This window comes from Stegastes partitus, unplaced genomic scaffold (assembly GCF_000690725.1).
Source record: "Stegastes partitus isolate 25-593 unplaced genomic scaffold, Stegastes_partitus-1.0.2 Scaffold1097, whole genome shotgun sequence".
In the NCBI taxonomy this organism is placed as follows: Eukaryota; Metazoa; Chordata; class Actinopteri; family Pomacentridae; genus Stegastes; species Stegastes partitus.
Window position 1 is genome coordinate 207,922 of NW_007578828.1, and position 23,945 is coordinate 231,866.

General features: G+C 42.9%; 1 protein-coding gene across 2 annotated transcripts in view; it reads left to right on the top strand.

The window, feature by feature from the left end:
• The window catches only part of otofa (otoferlin a), a 108,417-nt gene that overhangs the window by 59,676 nt on the left and 24,796 nt on the right, over positions 1-23,945 (top strand). The window contains exons 6-14 of one of the 2 annotated variants that reach the window (XM_008296053.1): positions 15,817-15,890; positions 16,093-16,219; positions 17,080-17,134; positions 18,303-18,434; positions 21,053-21,115; positions 21,453-21,537; positions 21,711-21,870; positions 21,971-22,157; positions 23,162-23,348. In XM_008296053.1, coding sequence (XP_008294275.1) covers positions 15,817-15,890; positions 16,093-16,219; positions 17,080-17,134; positions 18,303-18,434; positions 21,053-21,115; positions 21,453-21,537; positions 21,711-21,870; positions 21,971-22,157; positions 23,162-23,348 — 1,070 coding nt within the window. Of the gene's footprint in view, positions 1-15,816; positions 15,891-16,092; positions 16,220-17,079; positions 17,135-18,302; positions 18,435-21,052; positions 21,116-21,452; positions 21,538-21,710; positions 21,871-21,970; positions 22,158-23,161; positions 23,349-23,945 lie in introns of those variants that run through there. The other variant, XM_008296054.1, reaches the window with a different exon arrangement.

Consider the following 23,945-nt stretch of genomic DNA (forward strand, 5'->3'; position numbering starts at 1 on the left):
CGTAGGTGTGAATGTGAGTGTGCTTGGTTGTCTGTCTCTAAGTGTAGCCCTGTGATAGACTGGTTACCTGTCCAGGTGAACCTGCCTTCACCCTGATTACACCTTGGATAGATGATGGATGGATTGAATTGGATGAAATTGTCTTTTAAAGAGGCAGTGTTGGGGGCGCCGCTATAGCTGGTTGAGCTGGTGACCCATGAACAGGGGCTACAGTCCCCAACGTAGCGGCCGTGGGTTCAGATCCCGCTCATGGCCCTTTGCTGCAGGTCCTTCCCCCATTCTCCTCCCCCACGTTCCTGTCTCTCTCTCTCCACTGCACTGTCAAATAAAGGCAAAAAATAAATACATTTAAAAAGAGGCAGTGTTGCAGAAAGTAAAAGAGAATTTCTTTCTTCAGTTATACCAGGTGTGTCAGAAAAGTTCCAGGACTGGCGTCACAGAAGAAGTGTTTCAAACCCAAACTACCAGGTTCCCCTTCAGACCATCAACCAGCTCGTCTACAGAGGTCCTGCAGCGTTTGCTTCGTCCAGAAGATGCAGAGTTGTGTCAGGACCAGTGGAGGCTGCGTCACCATGACAACCTGCTCACAGCGCCCTGAGCATCCCACAGCTCCTGGCTGAGAAGAACATCTCCTCCCTACTCACCCCACCTGGCTCCGTGGGGTTGGTTCCTCTTCCACAAGCTCAAGGGCTCATCAAGGAGACCCGTTTAGAAGACGTGGACGACATGAAGATGGCTGTGAGGACGGAGCTGAGAGGATCCTGGAGAATCCTTCCAGGAGTAAAGAGAAGGCTGGAGGAGGGTGGTAGACTCCAGGAGGGTTACTGGGAAGGAGAACACTGGTAGTTTGGGTTTGAAATCTATCTTATCCAGTCCTGGAACTGCTCTGACACACCTCGTACTCTTGTCCAGTGGAGTCCGTTGGTTCTGTGTGGACGAGACCAACGCTGTCGCTTCATCAACAGTCTGAAGCTAAAATGAAAAAGTCATAGTTGGCAAAGTTTCTGTTTGTACAGCGTACGTTAGCTCACAGTAACCGTCAAGTGATCCCAGGTCTGAACCGGGTCACGTAGATCCAGCTTGATGAGAGCTTCTGCCCTCCAGGCTGCTGTTTGCTCCTCTGTGCTCTTATCGTTGTGTTTTTGCTGAATAGTACATGAAATAATCCGTGGGAGGTATTGATTTCCTCTGAGACTATCTTCAACCCATCGTTGTGCTGAATGGGCGGCTGAAGAGCTGCATGTTTGTGTGACTAAACGCTATTGTGCACATGTTTGTGTTTTTGTTTGTTGGTACTGAACGTCTAAATCAGACTTACAGCATGAAATTTTAAAAAAAAGACAAGATTAGCAGCCCGAGGAAAGCGAGAAAAAGTTGACTAATCTAAGTTACTGAGCACCCACGGGTGTTACGTAACGGATCCAGGGCTTGGATTTGGTCAACAAGGAGAAAAGAAAAGTGCTGCTGTAGAGAAATAAACTGGGAGGAAAGTTGTTCTGAAGTTCATCTTCACCAACCAGCTAAAGCTAAGTTTCATCATCCTGTACGTCAGATTATCGATTCTCCTGCACGTAGGTTTGACTTTCTGCCCCCTTCAGGTCATTAGTGGTAGTAACCAGCCGTCAATCAGACTCTGTAAAGAGCGCCGTGGAGAGGAAACAGCTCCGTGGTTCATCTGTGTCTGTCAGCAGAGTAAGTTCAGGAAGATTATATTGATCTGGACAGAACTTCTCAGGAGACACTAAACATGGAGAAACGAGAAGAGGAGATGATGAAGAGTCCAGCCGAGGTCGTTGCCAATATTAGGAACTTTGTCTATATGCAGTTAAATGCACAGATGTGGACGCGCTAAAGCTGGTTTATGCTTGATTAACGTCATTTTAGCCGCCACGCCCCCTCGCGCGGTCCTTTCAAGTGGAAAATTTCCACATCGCATACCTCCAAAAACAATTTCTAACAATGCGGATGGAGACACACGGAGAACATGGCGGACGAACAGAAGCTCCTAGTGGCAGAAGTTGAAAAATGCAGGATTCATCACACAGGGATCACCGTGGTAACCGTGTTACGAACAGTTCGTGGCGTGAACGAAAAGGAATGGGTGGAGCTCGCCTCCTACGATTTAGGCCTCGTCCACACGGAGCAGGTATCTCACAAAAACAAGATGTCTTTCTACGATTCATCCTGTCGTTCACATGAAAACGCAGATTTACGGCATTAAAAACGATTCTTTCAAAAACCTCCGACCAAAGTGAAGCTCTGTGAATCCTCCGTTGATGCGTCTGCATGTGGACGTCGATAACCGGGTTTAAGGTTTAGAAACATCACTGCCTGGGACTAAATCTGTTCTTTACATCACATACGTGACCTGTGTTTACATTTGGAAACAGCGTGGATGCCCTCAGAACTGTATGTACACAATGTCAGAGTACTGTGGTAGACGTACGTTTGCGACACGCTGCCCCCTGCAGTTTGGGAATGGACCCGCGTGGAGTATCAAAGCCACACTCGGGCTGATTCCACACGTCTCATTTACGGCATCATCTGACCTTAAGGCTGAGCTTCAGACCTACGATCTTTGCGGTTCCATGATTTCAGTGACTATGAGTCCAGTTTGGCTCCATTCGCTGCGTCGTACCTGATATTTCAACATATATTCGACTCCCTTCGTCGTCTTGTTACCGCGGCAGCAACAAGCTGTCAGTCAGCCTTCGTGAGCGGCGCCGTGGGGCTTTTTGTCTCGGGGAAAATAAGCCAATAAGTTGCTGGGAAAACACCAATAACGTCAGGCCTTTCAGACTGACTCCATCTAATCTCCCTCACGCTGGTGTCGGCCGGGCTGATGGGATTGTGGAGGGCTTTAATAGACATGCCACTTCTCATCCGACCCGTTTCCATCCCGGATCGCAGGCTGCTGAGTTTTCCTCTGGCGTGAAACTTTCTTGATTGTGTGTTGAGTTGTGGCGCTCTGCAGCCAGCGTTAATTGTCCTGCTAATGAAGCGTGAACATGCAGGAGATGATAACCTGGAATGACTCTGATTCCTTCAGGGAGGAGAAGGAGGACGAGGAGGAGAACGTCATGAGCAGTTCAGCCTCGAGGTATATCTCCTGAAGACTGCTGCTGAGTTTTCGACCTGAGTGTGCGGTGGTGTGTGTTTAACCTCCTTTCTCATGCAGATCTTTCACACCAGCGTCACCTCACTGATGATTCAAATGCATCGTAGTGGAGAGTCTGTCCGTCCCTGGTCTTCACTATGATAATGTCAGAACTCTACAGCGTTCTGAGAATATTACAGTTTGTTTTTTTTGTCCTGATTCACGAATGAGGTCAGAAAACGAGCAGGAGAACCAGCTCATGTCGTGATCCATGGAGCTCCAGCCGCTGCTGACTGTTTCTGTTACATCAGCCTAAAGGTCACATCAGCTCCGTACACCAGTGTTTGTAGTCATTACAGCTTCCAGTGGGGATCGAACGCCATTATATCTTTACTGCGAAGCACCGTAGGTGGCTTATTAAGGTATATCGGTTTCTCTTCATCCCCCGTAACTGACTGAATTGCACCCAAAGTTGCCCATCCCACCTCCCCCTCCCTCCTCCACAGCATCTCCGGGCCTGCAGGATGATTTATGGCCGCGCCGGTAAAACATTTTGTGCTATCTGCGACGCCACAATCAGCCCGCTTTGCAGGGGTTTCGTTATTTCTGATTAACAAACCATCTTCTGCGTGGGTTTTACTGCCCGTAAAGCAGAGCTAGTGAAAGCTGCATGCAGAGGAGCGCATAGACGTGAAGATAAAAGATTTGAGGCTCCAGCTGTCATTTGATCTGCAAGCGTCAAATACTGGAAATAAAGGAAGAGGGAGATTAAATAGTGTTGCACAGTGGAGCCGACTGTAACGCCAGTGCAATATGGCTGAACATGTCTTTGCTGTCGAGGCGTTTTATAAACTGATCTGCGTCGCCTCACAGAAGCAAATGGCTGTTTATTCACACAATTGAAAAATGCAATGACCCATTAGCATCCAATCAGCCTGTGCCAGTCTGTGCAGCGCCGTAAACGATCATTTACTCACAGCGGTGTTGATTTACACTGTTTACTATGATTTAGTGCCAAGTGCGTGATTCATTTCTTCATCAGGGCAGATTGCAGCGTCTTCAGAGGCGGCGCCGGCGTGGCCGGTGCTTCAGGTGATGGGAGGCCTTTGGTCTCACAGCTCTTTATGTCAGTGGGTCTGCTCACAGCAGCTCTGAGGGAACGTCCACAACAACAGACACATCAGAGAACACACAGATCTAGAATCCTTAACACAGGGTTTGTTGTCTTTGTGTTACTTTGTTGGTATTTTTTATATCGACTGATTGGACTTTTCCTACAGTGTGTTTGGGCGGGTCCAGACCAGAACCTGATCAGCATCTCCCTCATTCTCATGTTAGCTTCACTGCAGCTGCAATGTTCCAACAACTATTTTATTTAACCAGGAAAAGGCTCAATGAGATTAAACATCTATTTTTCAGGAGTGTCCTGACACAGACAGCATCCACACAGACATCACGATACGAGATCAGAAATCAACACATCAGCAGAGATCAGAGACATAACCAGCAGAATAATCATCTGTCAGAACATCTACAGGCTGATGTTTCTGCCTCCAAGTCATCTATACTTTACACTTTAGAAGAGTTTGAAGAGGGTTTTTGCAAAGGTGGAGGGGCAGCAGATTTAAAAGCTTGTTCTGGTTTGTTTTGTTTCACACAAATAAAAACCTGTAAATAAGCCTAAAACACATTTATAGATTAAAACATGCCAGGGTGTTTTCCGTCGTGTGGTCCAACCTGACCGTCCAACAAACAACGATGACTAAAGGACTTAAAACTGGTGATAAACCTTAAAGCGCCGTGATAAACTGAATCTAAAACACTCAGGCTTTGAGCGGGGGCGTTCATCTATAGTCTCCATAGACCAGCACAGACGTAAACATGGCGGCAAACCGTCTCTTTTTGGCCTCAAAGGACACACAAGACTAAAAACCCAGTTTCAGTTTCAGTCTCTTTGCCTGCTGCTGGCTGTGAGGTGTACAGATGCCTGACTTACTGCCATCAGTCAGCTTGTACAGTTCTCATCACTGACATGATGTAATTGACGGTCTCTTAGTTACTGTTGCTAAGCACCTCAAGCCTTGTGTATGACATGTGCAGCTAGCAACGATAATGACGGCTAATTTACGACTCCATACCGGGCCGAGGATCGAAGGTATTTGTTTCTGGGAATTACACTCGACAACATTAGATATTCTGTCTGAATGGAGGGAGGCAGCAGCGACAGCAGTCAGGTGTTAAATTATGGGCTGGCCAGTGTGTTGCTGGTCTAACAGCTGTTTTCTGAGCCATTAATAGTGAGACTCCCACAGTAACCGAGCCCTCACAGTTTAACCTGACGGCTTATGTAATGTGTTCTGCTGCCACGGAGGAAAGAAATTCATCCCTTCTGCAGAAATAAACCAGAGTTGTAAATAAAAACTGCAAAACAGCCAAAGACTAGAGATGATCAGCTCCAAAACACAGACTGACAAACGTTCACTGCCAAAGAAAATATTTCTGACTGCTGACCAGAGTGTGAGTCTGTAACTGACGGAGAAGATGAACATGCTGAGGACGTCCTTTAATCAATGGTTTCTCTGGGATTTTTGCAGAATGAAAGTGAAACAGACGCTGGTAAAGGCTCTCCTATAAACATCCCATATCTGAGCCATTACAGTGGAAACTTTCTGAAGCCAGGGATCATTGATTTCAGACGGAGGCTTCTCGTTTCTCGCCGTCAGCTGCCAAATTTGTCGTCTGAAGTGAAACCGTTGCAGTCAGATTTGACCAGAGGCAGCTTCACGCCAACATTAGTTCCACACGTCAGCAGAACACGATGCCCTCAGGTTGCTTTTCAGATTTTTCACTCGCTTTACAAACCAGAACGTGCTCTTGTTGGATCCACACTTTTGGCTAAAGTTGTGCTGAAAATGCATGAAACGTGTTTGAATTCTCAGAACCTGATGATCCATGTAGAGGCTCAGAGACACAAACAGAAACGCCCTCGTAGTGCATTTTAGAAGTTCTCTGATAAGTCTGATAAGTGAAAACAAAAGTACAATCAAGCTGTTTTGTTTGAGTGAGCCGGACACGTTTCATAGTGACGACCAGATGAGACCTCGCTACACTACACGTATTGATTTCTCTTTCTGTGTGTGTGTTTTGTTTGTTTTTGCTGTGTGTGACCACTGCAGGCCAGATAGACGCTCAGTTCTACGGGTTACTTACTTTAAAGCCCTCGTTATGCTCTGCAGACCACCACAGGCACATGGTTGTTATCATACTAGTGTTCTGGTCTGCAGGAGTTCACCTGCTCCACTCCTGCATACATACGCAGTGGGTCGTATCTGTGTGCTTCATGCAGGCTCACTACTGGCCAGCGTGTGCACGATTACCACGTCATGCAGACCCTAACATAACAACATCGGCTTTATTATTCACGTTCACTCAGGCAGGTATGACTGAAATGTAAAAATACACCACGAGGACTCTTATATAAGAAGAATAAAAACGGTTGTTCCAGGTGATGCTTTTTCAGTTGCCGATATTTGAATAGTTGAATTTAAATTACATCTAGTTAAAGATATAACTGGAGTTCTGCACAGAATAGAAAGAAAAAAGACCCAAAAAAAGAAAATTAGGCAGCGAGGATGACAGAAAAATATTTAAAAACAGTTAAATAGTGTCACATTAGAAAACTGTGAAAATAAAAATATAATAATACATTTAAAAGGCTGAAAATAATAACAAATATCTTTAAAATAATGATGTTTGTAGGTGATTTAAATACAGTAAACCAGTGAAGTTTTATGGTCAAGCAAACAAACTACTGTTCGTAGAAATCTAGACGTTTGACGTGGACGTTCCAGTTTTGGACTGTTTTTGATTTATTTTTACTTTATTCTGTGTTTCTACTGCGTGTTATCTACAACATAACAAAACAGGAAAACAGCATAAAATGACAGTTTAAAAAAATATTTACCATTTTTTAAAATTCTTCATCTACGTTAATATCAAACATCTGTCAAATAATGATATTTAACGACAGGTTTTTTATTTAAATAGTGTAATTTTACAGTCAAACACTGTAAAAGCAAGACTGACCTTTTTATAAAAGCTGATTTTTGATGTAGACATTATTTACAGGTGTTTAGATGAACACTTTTTCCTCTGATTTTACTACTTCGTACCTGTATCTGCAGGTAAACGGACCACCCATTCGCTCAGCAAACAGCTGATTCCAAGAAGAGCTTTAAACCTGAATCACAGTCATTTTAAACAAGATTGAATTTCAAACGGATGAGCTGACGTAAGGCTACTACCGATGTCCAGTCTGCACCAGGAGCAGCCTTATGACGCTCACGTCAGAATACACAGCTACTGTACACACTCACAGGTTGTCAACTTTCAGCGCCTGTCAGCAGAAACCTCCAGATCAGTGAATCAGAACATTGCTGACACGCTCCAGCTACAGATGAGGCTTCACACAGTCTCGCTCTGGTGAAGGATTAGTGATGACTGCTATGAAAAGATGGAAAATCAAAGCTTTAATACTGTAGAATCAAATCAAAATGTTATCTGTCGGTCCTGTATACAGATTTTAGATTATGTGAAGGATGTGTATTTCCTTTTCTTCGGGTGTTTCCTGCTTGTTTCCTTGTGCTGAGGCAGACGCTCGATAGAGGCGGCTGTCTTCTGATCCTTTGACATTCCCCGTTTCTTCTCGTATCCTCTCCGGGGACTGCTTTGTGTTCGTCTGCTCTGCTGTCGTGTTTTGCTGTGATTTGCGGTGGTTCCTGCGTGATGCTGCCGCCATGTAAATGCGAACCCTCTGAATATACGTAACCCTTTGTGTTGCTCAGCGCCGCGAGCCTGGATGGGGGAGCAGACGACGGTGACATGAAGACGAGCCTCTTGGGGTAAAGCCTAGTTTCTGCTTCACCTGTTTGTCCCAGATAGGAGTTTAATACGACGACACGCAGGAGCTGATCTTCTCACCACAAATGATTATCTTTAGGAGTCTTTGGAATCCCTGAAATGTCGAGAAACGAGGAACATCTCGGTTCAAAGCGTGTCGTCCGGAGGTTGTTGTTTTATTTTTTCCAGCCCAGTTGATGCAATAACAGAGTAAAAAATGCAAGAGTTCTATTTGGAGTGATTATTAAAAATTTAAAAAGCAGCGACTGTTGTTGCGTAATGTACATTCTCGTACCTCTTTGTTCCGCTTTAGTTTCCTCACTACGCCTCCTGTTCTCTTCTTTTCTTGCTTCCTCAGTTTCCCCTCTCACACACACACACACACACACACACTCACACACACACACACACACACCGTTAAACATGGCTGACGTGTGTTTACTCAGCAGATAAACACACAAACACACCTAAAATCTGGACTCATTATTTCTTAAATCTGTTTTGTTTGCTGTATGTAGGCCAAGAGCACTCAGAGGAGCATTAAACTTGCATAAGCCCTTAACTGGGTGAAATTATAAACAGGGAAAGAATATCGAGCACTGATGAGTGAATTAACTTGTAGGCAAATGAATCAGCGATGCGGTGCAGCATCACAGGGACAACAAACAGCATCGATGTTCTCGCCTGCAAAAGACAAGATCTGCCTAAAGGTGAAAACAGCGGTTGATGCTCTGAGCTGCAGAGACAGAAATCCCGGCAAAGAAACGAATCGGCTGTTGAGAGAAAAAAACAAAAAGCCGCCGCAGCGTGTTCAATAAGGTTTCGGGACAGAGAGTTCTGTTTTAGTCTTCATTCCCCGGCCGTGTTATCAGGTGGAGGCGATCTTCGTCTGGCTCAGGTTCAAGGGATCTTGGAGGCATGGAAATATGTGCATCTAATCCATGTGTGTGAGCGAGAAGCAGAGTGTGTAGAGTATCTCATTGAGTCCCATTCAGCCGAGCCCCCAGAGCAGAACGTATAGGAGGCTATATGTCAGTGAATTATTAATTGCTGCTGGGCTATTTTATTTTTTTTCTATCTCTGTTTTATTCCATTATTTTGCTCTGAAGACACACAAAGCAAACAAGTGTAATTCTACCTAAGTGTTTAAGTGTTTAATAAAAACCAGCCAATTCAGAAATCAGACACCATTAGCACGAGTTAAATCAAAGGTATTAGCGCAAGATAGCCGTATAAATAAATCTAACATACCATCCAGTTAGTTAGAGCATCCTTCGTGTCAAACAACAAGTGACAGGAGATGAATTCTCTGCGGTGCATACAAAGCAGTAATTAATCTAGTAAACTGTGTAGGAGAGTTTAATACGTCGCCGATCCCAGCAGTAATTTAAGTATATGTTAATTAAAATGTCGTATCAGCGGCCTCAGAGAGCTGCCGTAATCACCGAGCTTGGTCAGCACAAAGCCAGCGACAGGGAAAACCTGATTTAACCCTCTGAAGCCCAAACACTTCCTGGATGGTTTTTGCTCACTGTGGCCTCATTTTTCACTAAAACATCAAGTGTCGCACTGATGAAGTGATTTTAAAAATGTTTCACAGTTTTAAGCTCGGTTAGTTTTCCCCAAAAAGCAAAGTCACACACAATTAGTTCAAGGATTTGGATAAATCTGGCGATTCGTCCGTTTTTTTCAGCTCTGGGTTTTGATGAATGGTGCAGTTTTCTGGATTTTCTGCCTTTCAAACCCACAGAAAAAGCTGAAAACCTGCAAACAACTGTACAACAGGAGTGTTCTGATTTTGCTGAATCAGGTGATCTGGTTTACATCCAGATCAAGAAACACCTGAACACACCTGTAGATGAAACGATGGAGATCAGACACACAGAAATCACTGAGCAGCTCCAGAAATCATCTGCTGGCATTAGAAAGTAGAAGTAGTAGAAAATTAAACACTTACAGGGACAAAGAATGAAACACAGCGATCGCTCAGGAGAGCACTGGTGGAACTTGTCCACATGGAGAACAGGGTGAGGTACAAAGAAAACAGTCACACACAATGAAACTAATGACAGGAAGACAAACTGGGAACAGAAATGGCTGAAAATCTTGACACAAAGACAATCAGATGGCTGCACTACAAAGTTTGACATAACCAGGATTTCTTTGAGTTAGCTGCTTCAACCAAACCCAAACTCTAACCAGAGGTAACAGGTTTAATGATGGCGGTTATCAGCTGTGTTTGTTTACACAGCTGATTCTGTTTACTCCAATAAAAGAGGATGTCATGTGACTCTTCTTCTGCACAAAATAGATCTCACAAAATAGAAACAGGTTGTCACAGCAGAGAGCTATGAAGGATCTAAACATCTGATGATGCAAAAGAGGAATTCTGGAAGAAAACTGCCAATCGTGTGAGTTCATATATTTATTTTACTTCTCAGTTGCAGCTGCATCGTCCGAACATGACAGCTGCCCTTTAGAGCTTCTAAACTTTAAACTTCATTTAAAAATGATGCTCAAGAAATACAACAATGGGTTTGACGCTGTCCAATAATGAAGGATAAATCAGTTTAGTTTTTAGTCTAGTCTAAATGAAATTAATTTCATTGATTAAATATACCAATACAGTAATTCATTTTCTGCATACAGTTTGTCTGCTCAGTGGTTTTAGTAATGTAGGAAGTACACATGATGCAACTGACATACAAAATAAAACAGGAAGTAATGATGAATAAAAGCACAAGCTGATGCCAGAAACTCAAAACCATGACAAGTTTGCTTTGTAGCAGTCAGAGGTTATGTAAAAAATGTCTGCAGAAGACAGACTACATCGAGACATGGATCAAATTTAAGAAAAATCACATACGTACAAGATTGTGTCGTCTGCATAGAAATGAATATCATACGTTTCTATGGGAGTAATGACGTTTTTTTTGTCACTCATGAATAGCAGTAGATCCACCTTTATCATTTAAAAGGAAGATAAGGTGAGAGCTGATTAGCACAAAGCAGATAAACATGCATCAAAGCCGGCCTGTCATGGCTGAAACATACAGCTGCAGTGCGATCAGCCTGTAGCGTGTCTGTTATGTGGAGAGTTCAGAACTTGAAGGGGTTTCTCATGCTGTCAGTGCAGCAGATAAAAGGGGACAATATTTGCAGCACATCAGTCACAGCAGTGATACAACAGCGATACGGAGTTCAAAGCCGGCGCTCTGAGTTAATTGCAGCTCTCGTCCCTCTGCTCCTTCTCCCACCGCTGCACATGCACATTAACCGCCAGGATAATATATACAGACACAGAAGATGGAAATAAAGCTGTCAGCCAATAATTCTGCATCACTTAGATCATTCATCTTTGCCGCAATTTACATCTGTAACGAGACAATTTATTCATGCTTTCATGTATTATTGATTTGCACACAATAACCGCCAGACGTACAGCACGGCTCTCCCTTCAAGCCTGCGCGTACATATGTTTCTCTGCTTCTTTTTAAACATGCAACAGCTGTGCTTCTCATGCATTAGTGAGCTCGGTGTTTCTACAAATCCTGAATCACTTTCAAGGTGTTGATTCGCGTGTTTGGTTGGCGTGTGCTGTCGCCGGTGTAATCACGGTCTGCACTTCAGATCAAAGAGCGAGACAATAAAAGCCGTCATCTTCAGCTTCTCAACAACTCTCTGTTTTCTTATAAAGTTTGACATTTTGTGAGCTTTGCTTGGAGACTCTACATTTGCATATTTCTATTAATCTAATTGGAAAGCCCAGCTGTGAACTTTCTTTGCCTCCAACTGAAGTCTTTCAAGGTTACGTTTCATCATTAAATCAGGACTGAGGGACGGCTTGTTTTTGTCAAAAAGCGTGAAAACCTTTCGAGGTTCATCTCATTGTGAACTCAGACTCCTACTGAAAGCTTTTGTCTCTGATGTTTGTTTGTTTACTTCTGCTTGGCTCAGCAAAGGGAAGGAAAACAGAATGAAGAGAACCAAAGACAAGTAAGTAAAATGTTTGATGGCTTTGTTCCTGTTTTTTCCCAATGACTCTCCTCTCTTTATATGGCAGAGTGTCCTCACCAATAAAATGCTAGCATCGGTCCTTTGGTGTGTTCAACAACCTGACCAACGTACAGTATACTACAACAGATGTTCTGCAATATCACTTAAATGTCAAATAATCCCAAACAATCAGAACTAAATTCTTTGGTAAAACCGTACTGGAAAGTGAAAAACTCAAGAACAAAAGTGGAAACACGTGATCACAAGGTAGAAACCCCTAAAACAACCCGTGATTGGCATTTCTAGTCTAGTGTAACTGGCATGAACATGGTCAGGACTCCCACTGTGAAGGCATGGTCCCGACAGTGAAGCCCAGAGGTAACAACGGGCCGATACTGGATTGTATCTGTGCAGAAGGTGTTGGGCAGAAGACATTTATAGACGCACCGTGAACACCTGTGGACAAACCAAAATGCTGACAGACTAGACGACTCTCAGTCTGCAGAAGTTTAACAGAAGAGGAGGATGTCTGTGAAGGTTCTCAGTCCTCCAGGTCCTGGTTCTTCTGGTACACTAATCATAACAACTGCTTGAGTTCCTTGAAGACGTTCCACCTTCATCCAAGAGGCTCCATCAGCTCTGACTGACTAGTGGGGAGCTCCACATACTGATATCCTGAAGGAGACATTAACACCTGAGTTTGGGTTTCAGTTGGTGGTTTGTTGCTCCTCCCCCTCGTTATGTGAGTCGTTAGTGCTCCCCCTGACACAGTGGGGTTCATTAGGGTCTCTGTGGCTAGGTGTGGATGTGGGTTCATCTTCCTGGGGAGAGATCTTAGGACTGAACAGGTGAGAGGTGATGCCTCAGACCTCCACCTCTGCAGAGGGATGGTCTTTCCAGGTGGACATAGATGGCTTCTTTCACCCCTCTCTCAAACCATCTGTCCTCCTTGCAGGCCAACATCTGGACATTGTTGTCTTCAAATGAATGTCTTTTGTCCTTGAAACCCAAACTCAGGTGTTCATGTTCTTCAAGGAACTCAAGCAGGTCCAGTTGATACCATTAATCAACCAGAAGAGGAATTTTTCTGCATGTATGTTGCCTGACTTCAATCCAATAGAACGGTGTTTTATAAAAAGAAAGGTAGAAAAACACAACGCCTTCAGTAAAGAGCAGCTGAAAGAATATATGACGGGGCATCTCTCAGCAAATGTGACGTCCTGCATGCCGAGGACGGTCGCGTCCTTCTTCAGAAATCAACATAAATGCTGTAAAGCACTTTGTGTTGCCATAATGTATGAAAAGTGCATAAAGCATTGAAGAAGACAACATTTGAACCCTAACAACAACAGGTGTACTGCATTCTGTTTGTACTGCTGGCTTTGTATTTTATATAAATCTATACCTTCATTTTTTCATTTTTTTCAGATGAATTATCCAACTTTTCAACTTAATAGTAATCTAATTACAGTTCTGTATCATTTGACATTGAGGCGATATCACACACTCACTTCTGTTGTGTACTGTGTGTTTTCCTGACATATACATCCATGCAAATGTTGACTCCCAGGAAGTAGCGTGGCATTTGTTAGATGTTTGCATTTCAACCAGTCTTTCTCTTTCCCCACTGATGTCCTACCTGTCCCTCCTACACTGCAGTAAAGCCCAAACCCTGACCTTCAGCAGGTAGTTTCAGGTCTCTGGCCCTAAAAAGACCTCAACGATGGAGGTGTTAGATCACAAAATATCAGTTGTTTGGATCATTTAGGAACAGCACAAGGAAACAGAACATGATTTTAATAGAGTAGAAGTCAGTTTCTGTGATGAAGGGAGAGTCGCAGATGGTTGCTGATCCGGGTTTATGTTCTGGATTGTTCAGCTTCATGGCAAGTCCAGCGTTTGTTTGGACTCAGTGGTGCTGTGTGCCGTGACTCATAACGCCGTGTTGTGTGTGTCCTGTTGTGCATTCAGTGATAAATAATGTGCTTCCTTCAAGGCACAGCGTTCGTTTTAGGGTTCATTAATTATTTAGGAGTCAAGTGTTGGAGTATGACTTTTAAATATCTCTATATTGTAAATCATGCAGGACATTTAGCATGTTTTTAAAGGTCTTGTCTGTCTGGTTAGACCTGTTTGGTTTTCTTCTGGTGGCAGTTTTACCTACTTCAGAAACAATAAACTTGTTTTTGCTTATTCCCACACTTAGTAAGATTTGTTTTATTTTAATAAGCTGACCAGGAATCTATAGTTTTGGGGTTTTTTATGCTCCGGCTACATGTGGAGCTCCAGTACTGATGGCAGTAATTTCCCTGTAAACATTTCTTGGAGCCTTTACAAACCAAATTACTTGCAGTTAGAATAAAGCGAAAACACAAAAGTACAACACAGGTCGTCTTTATTGGTGCCGAGTCCAACCCCTCCATCCTTCCCCTCATCCTCCTCCTCCTCCTCCTCTCTTTGTATCTCCAACCTGGTCTCTCCACCTCCCTTCCCTCCTCTCTGCCCTGAACCATCCATTCATCTGTCCAGCTGACACCTGCCTGGCTGGTCTGCTCCAACCTGCACCTGGCAGGTGAAGCACGTGGAGATATAGTTTAGAATAGGACCGAGCTTGGGGTGGATTTAAGGGGATCTGACCTCTCTGTGGTGTCTTTCATATGGTACGTATGGAGAACACTTTACAAACATTGTGTTGGAATGAGTGTGTGTGTGTGTGTGTGTGTGTGTGTGTGTGTGTTCGTCTGGCAGCTTATAGTTAAATCCTAGAGAGACAAAGAAATGGGTTGGATTACTGGAGCGTCTGAACTTGGGGTCAGCTATGGATGAAAGTCATTTTCATTATCAAATAGTTTTTTCAGTCAATCAGTTGGTCTCAAGCTCCAGCCAACACTCACAGACATGACGTTTCTTGACTTAATTGATGATTGTCTGTTTATTCTAATTGATTGATTGGTCATTTTTTTTGTAAGTAGATGATGGTTTTGGATGCAGATCTGTTAATTCAGCCTACCAGGTGGGATTAAAGTGGTCAGACTTTGCTCTTTAGACCAGATGTACGCTGAGAAACCAAACGTCCTTTATTTGCTGTTACATGATGGGAGGAAGTTTCTGAGTATATTTGAAGAGATGTTTCCCAACATTTTGTGAGTCTTTATTCCTCCCATTCAGTCTAGATTGTTAATCTCAAAACGCAGTGTCACTTAGCCGTGAACCTGTCAGCCGAGATGCCGTCACGGAGTTTTCCATATTCCATGAGTCGGGGTTGAAGGTTGCTTCAGAAGAATGGAGACGAGATCAGAGCAGACGTGAACTCTGATACACTCGACTCTGAATGCTCGAGGAAACAAAAGGAAAACCCTCCTATTCATTAATTTCCTGACATGTATCCATATCCGCAGCAAATTGGACGGTCACACTCATTTTTAATTATTAAGGCCCCTCATTTGTCGACCCGCTGATGACATCACGAGCCCTTTGTTGCCGCGGTGATACGTGATCCAGATAATATCAATGTGGAGACATCGGATACTCTTGTTTTGTGATTGAGGGTCTGGAGAATTGGTTGGTGGTGATGGGGGGGGGGGATTAAATCAACTGGAATTAAATGTCCAGCCGAGGCACAGAGATGTCCACGATATATGGATGGTGTTGAGTTGCACTTTAGGAATGCACACAAAGCCAAGTTCAGCGTTTAATGTTAACCAGTTTCTTATTAAACGTGCCTCCTGATGGAGAGCAAACTTTACAAGACAAGTGTGAAACTGGTCACCTTCCTGATATCACCTCCCTCTTATCTCCTCTCATTCTCACTGTTTCGTCACCAGAGCAGGGAAGGGGGTCTTCTCAGCCATGAAGCTCGGCAAGATCAAGAGCTCTAAAGACGACCACAAGAAAGGAGGTAAAGCATCACACGGCGCAGGGCCTCGTTCATGACTTTGTTCATTTTTGTTTGAATCTTGGACAAAAGTGCGATTCAGATTAGAAGCTGCTGAATTATTTATTCACGTGTGGGTTTAAAAGTGGTGGAATTTTTAAACTAAAAACACCAGAGGCCTGAAGATGTTCCTCTCTAATCGGTGTTGTGCTTGATGTTTGAGCAGATGAGCCGGCAGTCCTGGACATGGAGGACCTGGACAGGAAAGCGATGCGTCTCGCCGGCACGCTGGACCCAGACACCATCTCTTTGGCCTCGGTCACCGCCGTCACCACCAACGTGTCCAACAAGAGGTTATATACAGATAACACATGCACACGCAGCAGAGACAGAACCCAAACACACCCGGAGAGGAACCAGAAAGTCCGTCATAAAATGCTGTCTAATGCGATGCGATTACTTCTGGTTTCGTGACCAGAGAAAAAAGACTGTGTTGGTTCCAATTACTTGAAAAGGGAAAACCCTGAAGGGCCCAGAGTCCTTTGCAAGCAGTTCCTTCAAAGGCGGTTTCTTCAGGTCGCTGCTGCTGAATAGGTTTGACCCAGCTTCTGTGGAGGCGGGCCTACGAGTAACAAAGACGTACGGCCTGTGTTTTGAATTCAAGCTGCCCGGATTCTGCAAAATGTCTGCAGTAATCTGAAGGTGTTTTCCCAGTTAACAAACGAGGAGATCTCAGTGGAGGATTCTAATCAACTGAAGCTGACTGCACAATCTCATACTGTGTTCTTCTACATTTAAACTTACAGCTTGAAAAATCTCGTATTCATCTGAGATTCAAACTCAGAAGTAGGCTGAAGCACACATGCTTCCTCCGTTGTCCACCGATGGAGCCCAGGAGACCCACCAGGCCTCAAACGAACGATTGTTCTCGTTGTTAAATTATCTGTTGATTATTTTGTCGTAGTTGTTTGGTTGATAAAATGTCAGAAAATGGTGAAAAATGTTTCAAACAGCCCAAGATGACGTCTTATGATGTCTTATTTCGTTCACAACACAAAGATATTCAGTTTTCTGATACAGAAAAGGAAAGAAACTAGAAAAATATTCACATTTAAGAAGCTGGAGTCAGAAAAATTTGACATTTTTTCCCATTTCATTGCTCTGTTTGCTAATCCACTGCAGGAAAATCACTGATTGTGTCACGTTTCTTTAGGTCAAAGCCAGATATCAAGATGGAGCCGAGCTCTGGACGACCGGTGGATTACCAGGTGTGTATGATTAGCTTAGCTTAGCATAAACACTGGTAGGAGGTGAAAACGGCTAGCCTTCTTTAAAGTTCTAAAGTCCTCCTAATTTTCAACTTTGGACTCATAATTAGGAGGACTTTAAAGCTTTAAAGAAGGGGAGCTGGAGGTGATTAGCTTAGCTTAGCATAAACTCTGGTGGGAGGTGGAAACGGCTAGCCTTCTAAAGTTCTAAAGTCCTCCTAGTTGTGAGCTTCAGACTCACTAATTAGCATGCTGCATCTTGTTTATTTAATTTATACAGAAAATGAAAGAAGAAAATGCCGTACGGTGGGAAAAACTGTTGCTATCAAAGAAATACATCCCATAATCGTCTTTAAAAAGGAGACAAGCCACATATTCCCCTTTCCTTCTGTCTTTATACGAAGCTGAATTAATCATCTTCTGACTCCAACCATACACTTCATGACATTTTGTGCAGTATTCGTTTCCATGTTCTTGCCCACAGTTACACGACAACATTAACACCTCTGCCTGTTCCCTCTGTTAGCAAAAGGTCCGTTAGCTTAGCACAGCTAGCTCTTTTCTGTCCACAGGCGATCACATGCTGCTCACTAATTTCACACTTTGTTTAATTTTTTGCAGACATCAAAGTGCAGACATGCATCCTGGTTTTCACTGCCGTCGTGGCTGTTTGCCTGCTCTCACTGCATTCACGATAAATCAATGAGAACACAGCACAGCGTAGCTCCAGCGCTAGCCCTTGGCCTACTTTCATGGTCTATTTAATTTCAAACATGAACACTTGTGCACACCAGAGTGAAACCTTGTTGTAATCGCGGGGCTGCGCTCCCTCTTTGCTTCCCTCTGTTCCTCTTCATCATTCAAAGCCTAATTAAACCAGAGGGATGCTGCTTGGATGCAGAAACCTTCAGCTTGTTTCTAGTTTGTCCATCGAGTGCTGCGTTGCTTCAGCCCGGGGAGATGTCAGAGGACAATCTCACGCTGAAATAGTGCAGTCAGACAAAAGCCCCCCAACACTTGGAGTCATTAGTTGGGATAGTTTTTCTTAGACTTGTCTTCGGGGTAATTATCGTGCAGTAAGTTGAATGATTTATGATGACAGCGTTGGAGGAAAGTCAGCTTGTTGAAGGTTCCCGGTAGGATCTGATGTGTTAACGTCTCCCATCAGATCAGCATCACGGTGATCGAGGCCCGACAGCTCATCGGCCTCAACATGGACCCGGTGGTGTGCGTGGAGATCGGAGACGACAAGAAGTACACGTCTATGAAGGAGTCGACCAACTGCCCGTACTACAACGAGGCGAGACCTTTTCAGCTTTGTTTCCTCTGAATGCCAGCTTCACCTCATCCCTCATGTTGTTTGTCCATAAAACGTTGTTCAACTTGTGTAGTGTTACAGCTTGGTTGCCTAAGCTGACAGTCGTGACTCAATAATCCGACCCTTAACAATCCTAAACCTTGCTGTCCGACAGGTTTTTAGGAAACCATTTAAAATAATGTAAAAACATGAGTTGGTCCAGCTTCATTTTACAAGTAATCAACTTGAAGACTTCTGTTTATGCACCAATCATTAAGTAATTAAAAATACATTTAACTGTAAAGGCTAATTTCACAAACTCAGCGTAGTTTGTTGGTTGAACATAATTTCATTTGAACTTGTCATAACCTCAGAGAGATTGATTGCTTATTGATTGTTCATTTAGCTTATTGAGCGTCGTCATGGATCACAGGATTATGTTATAGTTTTGAATCCACACGTAATTATCAACTAATTATCCATCAATTAGAGTTCTCCTCAGCTCTGTAGAGCGTTTTACCTTCTTTGGGCTCATTGTTTTGGTTTTAAAGCAGCGTTTTGTCGTGTTTGTGGGTCGCAGTGAAAAGGCAGGACCGGTGGAAGCAGAAGACATCAGTCAACCCTGACAAAGTAGAACCCAGAGGCTGCCGGGCTTCTCTGTGATAATATCATTCAGTAATTCTTCACTGACTTTAAAACACTGCAGATGGTTGTTGTCTGAACCAGAGCGTTCTTGGTGAGAGTGTTCCTGAACAGCAGAGAACCCGTTAGAATCAGCACCAGCTCACGCAGCGCTCAGCCTCTTTGTTGAGCCCCACAGGTAGCAGAAGTGACAGTTTGTCTGTAATCGATTCTTCTGTCTCGCTGAAAGGCCCCAGTCGACAGACAGAGTGGAGACAGGATTGATCAGAATAACAGTCCTTCAGCTCTCTGCTCACATCTCAGCTGCTGTCACACTGCTCAGGAATGATCATCTGGAATCAGCTGCTGAGGGAAAACTGAATCATCTCTGGTCTGTAGAGGGTCACTGGTTATACTGGAAGAGTGCCATTATCAGGAGAGTTGCTGTTCAATATCACATTTCACATGTTTTGATTTGTTTCAGGTTTGAAAGATTAAAAAAATAAAAAAATAAAAAATAAGACTTACCATAATACAGTATATTATGAAGTAGTGAGAGTGCCAAATTACAAAAATAAACTGACAAAAGAATAAAAAAAAAAAAAAAGGGAAAAAAAAAAAAAAAAAAAAAAAAAAAAGTTAATTATTATTATTTATTTATTTATTTAAATTATCTTTTATCATTTTTTTTATTTTTAAAATTATTTTCAAGTTATTTTTTAAATTATTTTTCGCTTTTTTTGCTTTTAAAGTGACATTTAATTTAAAACGACTTTTTCTCTTTTTTTGCTTTTAAAGCTTTAAATTAAATGTTTTAAAAGCAAAAAAATTAAGAAAAATAACTTTAAAAATATTTTTTTTAAAATGAAATAAAATTAAAAAATAAAAATGATTAAAAATAAATTTTAAAAATAAATTTTAAAAATAAAATAATAATATAAATTAATCAATGTTATATTTTTTCTTTTTATTTCCACTTTCATTTTTTATTCTTTTATTGATTTATTTTTGTAATTTGGCACTCTCACTACTCCATAATATATGTCACCACTTTTTCTTCCAGGTCTTAAGTTTTATTTATGTTATAGCCTGAATTGTACTTGTGTGTTAAGATCACACCGTATGGACACTTAGCATCTGTTTGAAGAGACTTTTTCAACTTTTTTTTTTTAAAAATTCAAAGTCAAAGCGGGGATGTTAAGGATCCTGCTTTTGCTGCTAATAAGTTGTTTTTGTTTTGTTTGTTTTTTTGCCTTGTTTGCATGATGTTTTTATATGTAAATAAGCAGCCTTCACCACGGCTGAGCAGGTCCACCTTGAGACTGCAGCAATGACAGTCTCACAAACACAAATACATCGATGCCAGGAAAAGGACTTTATTATTGAGTAGGAGGAAGCTTTGGTAAAGAAAACCTCGCTTTGTCTCCAGCATAAACCAAATACAGGTGTGTTGTTGAGAGATTTAAAGCTAAGGGTAAATACTAGGAAGAAAATGCAAAATGACAAACTCAAACAGCAAAATCATACAAGAGACACAAACAGAACCAGAGTGACGTCGTGAACGTCTCTGTTCAGCCCACTCGCTTCAGTCTGTAGCCTCGTTTAGGACGAGGTTCACACAACCTGCAGTGTAGCTTTACGTTGACACCTAGAGCACAGAAACTGCGGATTTAAAGCTGGAAGCACTGGAGCTGTGTTTTACCAAAATAATACATGTTTCAACAGAACCGTGGCTCTGTTTTGTGGCTCCCAGTGAAACTTTATTCTCTAAATTTAAGACCAGATGAAGGCAGCTGATCTCCTGCAGAGCTAATGTGAAGGTCACCACTTCTTATCTGTCCCGCAGCTCAGACGTTAAACTCTATATTGATATTTTCTGGACTTTAAAGTTATCTCCAAACAATCGGTGCGTTTTACTCCCAGAGCGAATCTTCAAGGAGGAAGTGTTCACCGTAAGTCAACACGCTTTAATGGAAAATCTTCTTCTCTTCTCTCTGCAGTATTTCGTGTTTGACTTCCACGTCCCTCCTGATGTCATGTTCGACAAGATCATCAAACTGTCGGTGAGTAATGCGGAGCACAAAGTGTTCACGCTGCAGGGCGGCTGCACAAACCGACGCCCTCCTCGTGTTGTGTGGAGTTCTACTACACAGGCTGTTAAAACACCAGCCTTACATTAAAACCCAGATTACTCCTTAATACTTAATGGCACTGATGAGATATTAATACAGCCGACACTTTATGAGGAAAAGTGTAAAAAGACTTTTAAAGATGTTGCTGGTTATTGCATTAATTAGAACATTTAATGATCTAAGAACAGAACTTCCTCATGTAAAATCTAGAAGACATTATCATCTATCTATCTATCTATCTATCTAATTTTAATTTCTGTCTAATTAGGTTATTCATTCTAAAAACCTTCTCCGGAGCGGGACCTTGGTGGGAACCTTCAAGATGGACGTCGGGACTGTTTACTCTCAGCCTGGTAAACTACAAGCTGTAGCTCCAATGAGAAAACAATAAAAACTGCTCCTGTGTGCAGTTTCATATTTTAAAATAAAGAACATTTTACACCAGAACCACTCTCTGTGTAAACATGACCATACAGCTTCTCTTCAGTTTGCCGTGTTGGTTGACCGACTGCCTGTTTGATCCCAGAACATCAGTTCTACCACAAGTGGGCCATCCTGTCTGACCCTGATGACATCACAGCGGGGTGCAAAGGGTACATCAAGTGTGACATCGCCGTGGTTGGGAAGGGCGACAACATCAAGACCCCGCACAAGGCCAACGAGACGGATGAGGACGACATAGAAGGGTGAGTACTGCAACATGTGTACAAACATTCTTACATTCTGCTTTTCTCAGATGCACTCACTAACTTCTTTCTGTTTACTGTTCTGCTGTGTGTCTTCCAGAAACCTGCTGCTCCCAGAGGGAATCCCAGCAGAGCGGCAGTGGGCCAGGTTTTATGTGAAGATCTACCGCGCCGAGGGGCTTCCCAAAATGAACACCAGCATCATGGCTAATGTGAAAAAGGCCTTTATAGGAGAGAACAGAGACCTGGTGGACCCCTACGTTCAAGTGCAGTTTGCTGGGCAGAAGGTAGCTTCCTGCACATCCTGCTCCCTGCTGCTCTTTCTTCAGTTGGCAATCCTCCACCAGGAACCGTTCCTGACATTGTGTACAAGTGTGGATATCTGTAGGAGGTCTAAAGGGGCTCAAATAGTGAAAGTAAGACAAACTATATCTATAGAGGAGCACCAGGCACCGTTTGTTTAGACAGCCATTAAGATTTTATCCCTGTGCTAAATATTTTAGCACCACTGAGCAGCCAAAGTTTTAGAAAAGCTTGTTGTAAAGTTTTTAAGAATGTAAATCAGCATCAAGCCATTCTCACAAAGCATTTCTACCATCTATAAATACCCACTAATATTAAAGGGAAATAAAACAGAAGGATAACGAGAGGTGAAGGAGGAGGGGATGAAGTTGGTAGGTCTTGTTTAAAAGCTGCTTTAATTGCTTCAGCATCATTAAATCCCCGTTAATGATTCACTGATTGGAGACAACTTGTTCAACATATACGGCTGTAGATGGATAGTGGCCACGTGTTCAACAAAAGGTTGACGTTTATTAGCGTCTGTACGACACTGACCCACATCAGCATTAAAGAGGGTTTGACCTGCAGACATCAGTACTCCTGTGGTGTCATCATTCATAGTGGCTGTGAAGAGATTGTTCCATAAAAGGGATTTTATTGGAACCAGCACTCAGCCCTTATTCTCTCTCTCTTTACTGTCTGAAACTCCCTCTTCAGCGGATAAGGGTTTAGCTGCTACACACAGAGGACATTTAGTAGTAGAACGACTTTGACAGATATCTGCTTGAGTTTGTTTCATCTATTACACTGAACATGCTTTAAAATAAAAGAATCTCCTCTGAGCCAGTTTTGAGCGTAAGAAACAACTACAGAGAACAGAAACTCTTTCAGTTTATAAACCTGAAAACATATGAACACAGACTTGAAGCAGTTATCTCTGCCACCGTGAGGACCATATTTGTATTTTCCACGTCTGCGACTTCAGTTTTGTTCCGTCATGTGTCTCCAGGGAAAGACTTCAGTCCAGAAGAGCAGCTATGAACCGATCTGGAACGAGCAGGTCGTCTTCACCGAGCTCTTCCCTCCGCTCTGCAAGAGGCTAAAAGTCCAGATAAGAGACTCTGATAAGGTCAACGACGTTGCCATAGGAACCCACTTCATCGACCTACGCAAGATATCAAACGACGGCGATAAAGGTAAAGCAAGCAGTTTGTCTTATTAGCATTGGTTAGCCATCCAGTGCGTTAGTTATTCTGCCATAAAGAGTTCATATTTCTCTGTGTGCAGTAATTAGCTGTGGGTGATTGTGAATCGAGCCTCATGACCCGTCTGACCCGCCGCTAATGCCCGTTGCAATTTACTGGCTGGCATTCAAATTGGCCTTCAATCAACACATACGCTGGAGTTTTACCGTGTAATGAGGAACGTTTAAACTCTGCGATGATGTCAGGTGTAAAACTCAGACGTTTGACATTTAACCCAGAGCAGACTCACAAACACGTCTGCATCTGTCTGTAGGAGGTGGTTCTGGGAAAAACATTTACACCTCCGCCAGTGGGTGAATGTTTTTATAAAAATAGAAGAAAATGTGGTGAACAAGACCAGTGATGTTCCTCGTGGAGTAAATCTGAGAATGCAGAAATGCTTTGGACATGCCAGCACGGTTCTGTCTGCAGAACGCATCAGAACTGCAGCACAGCTACGAGTTCCTCCAAAAAAAGAGTCCAGACAATTTGAACAACTAAACAGCTGATTAGGAAATACATCCATCCATCCATCATCTCTACACCTTA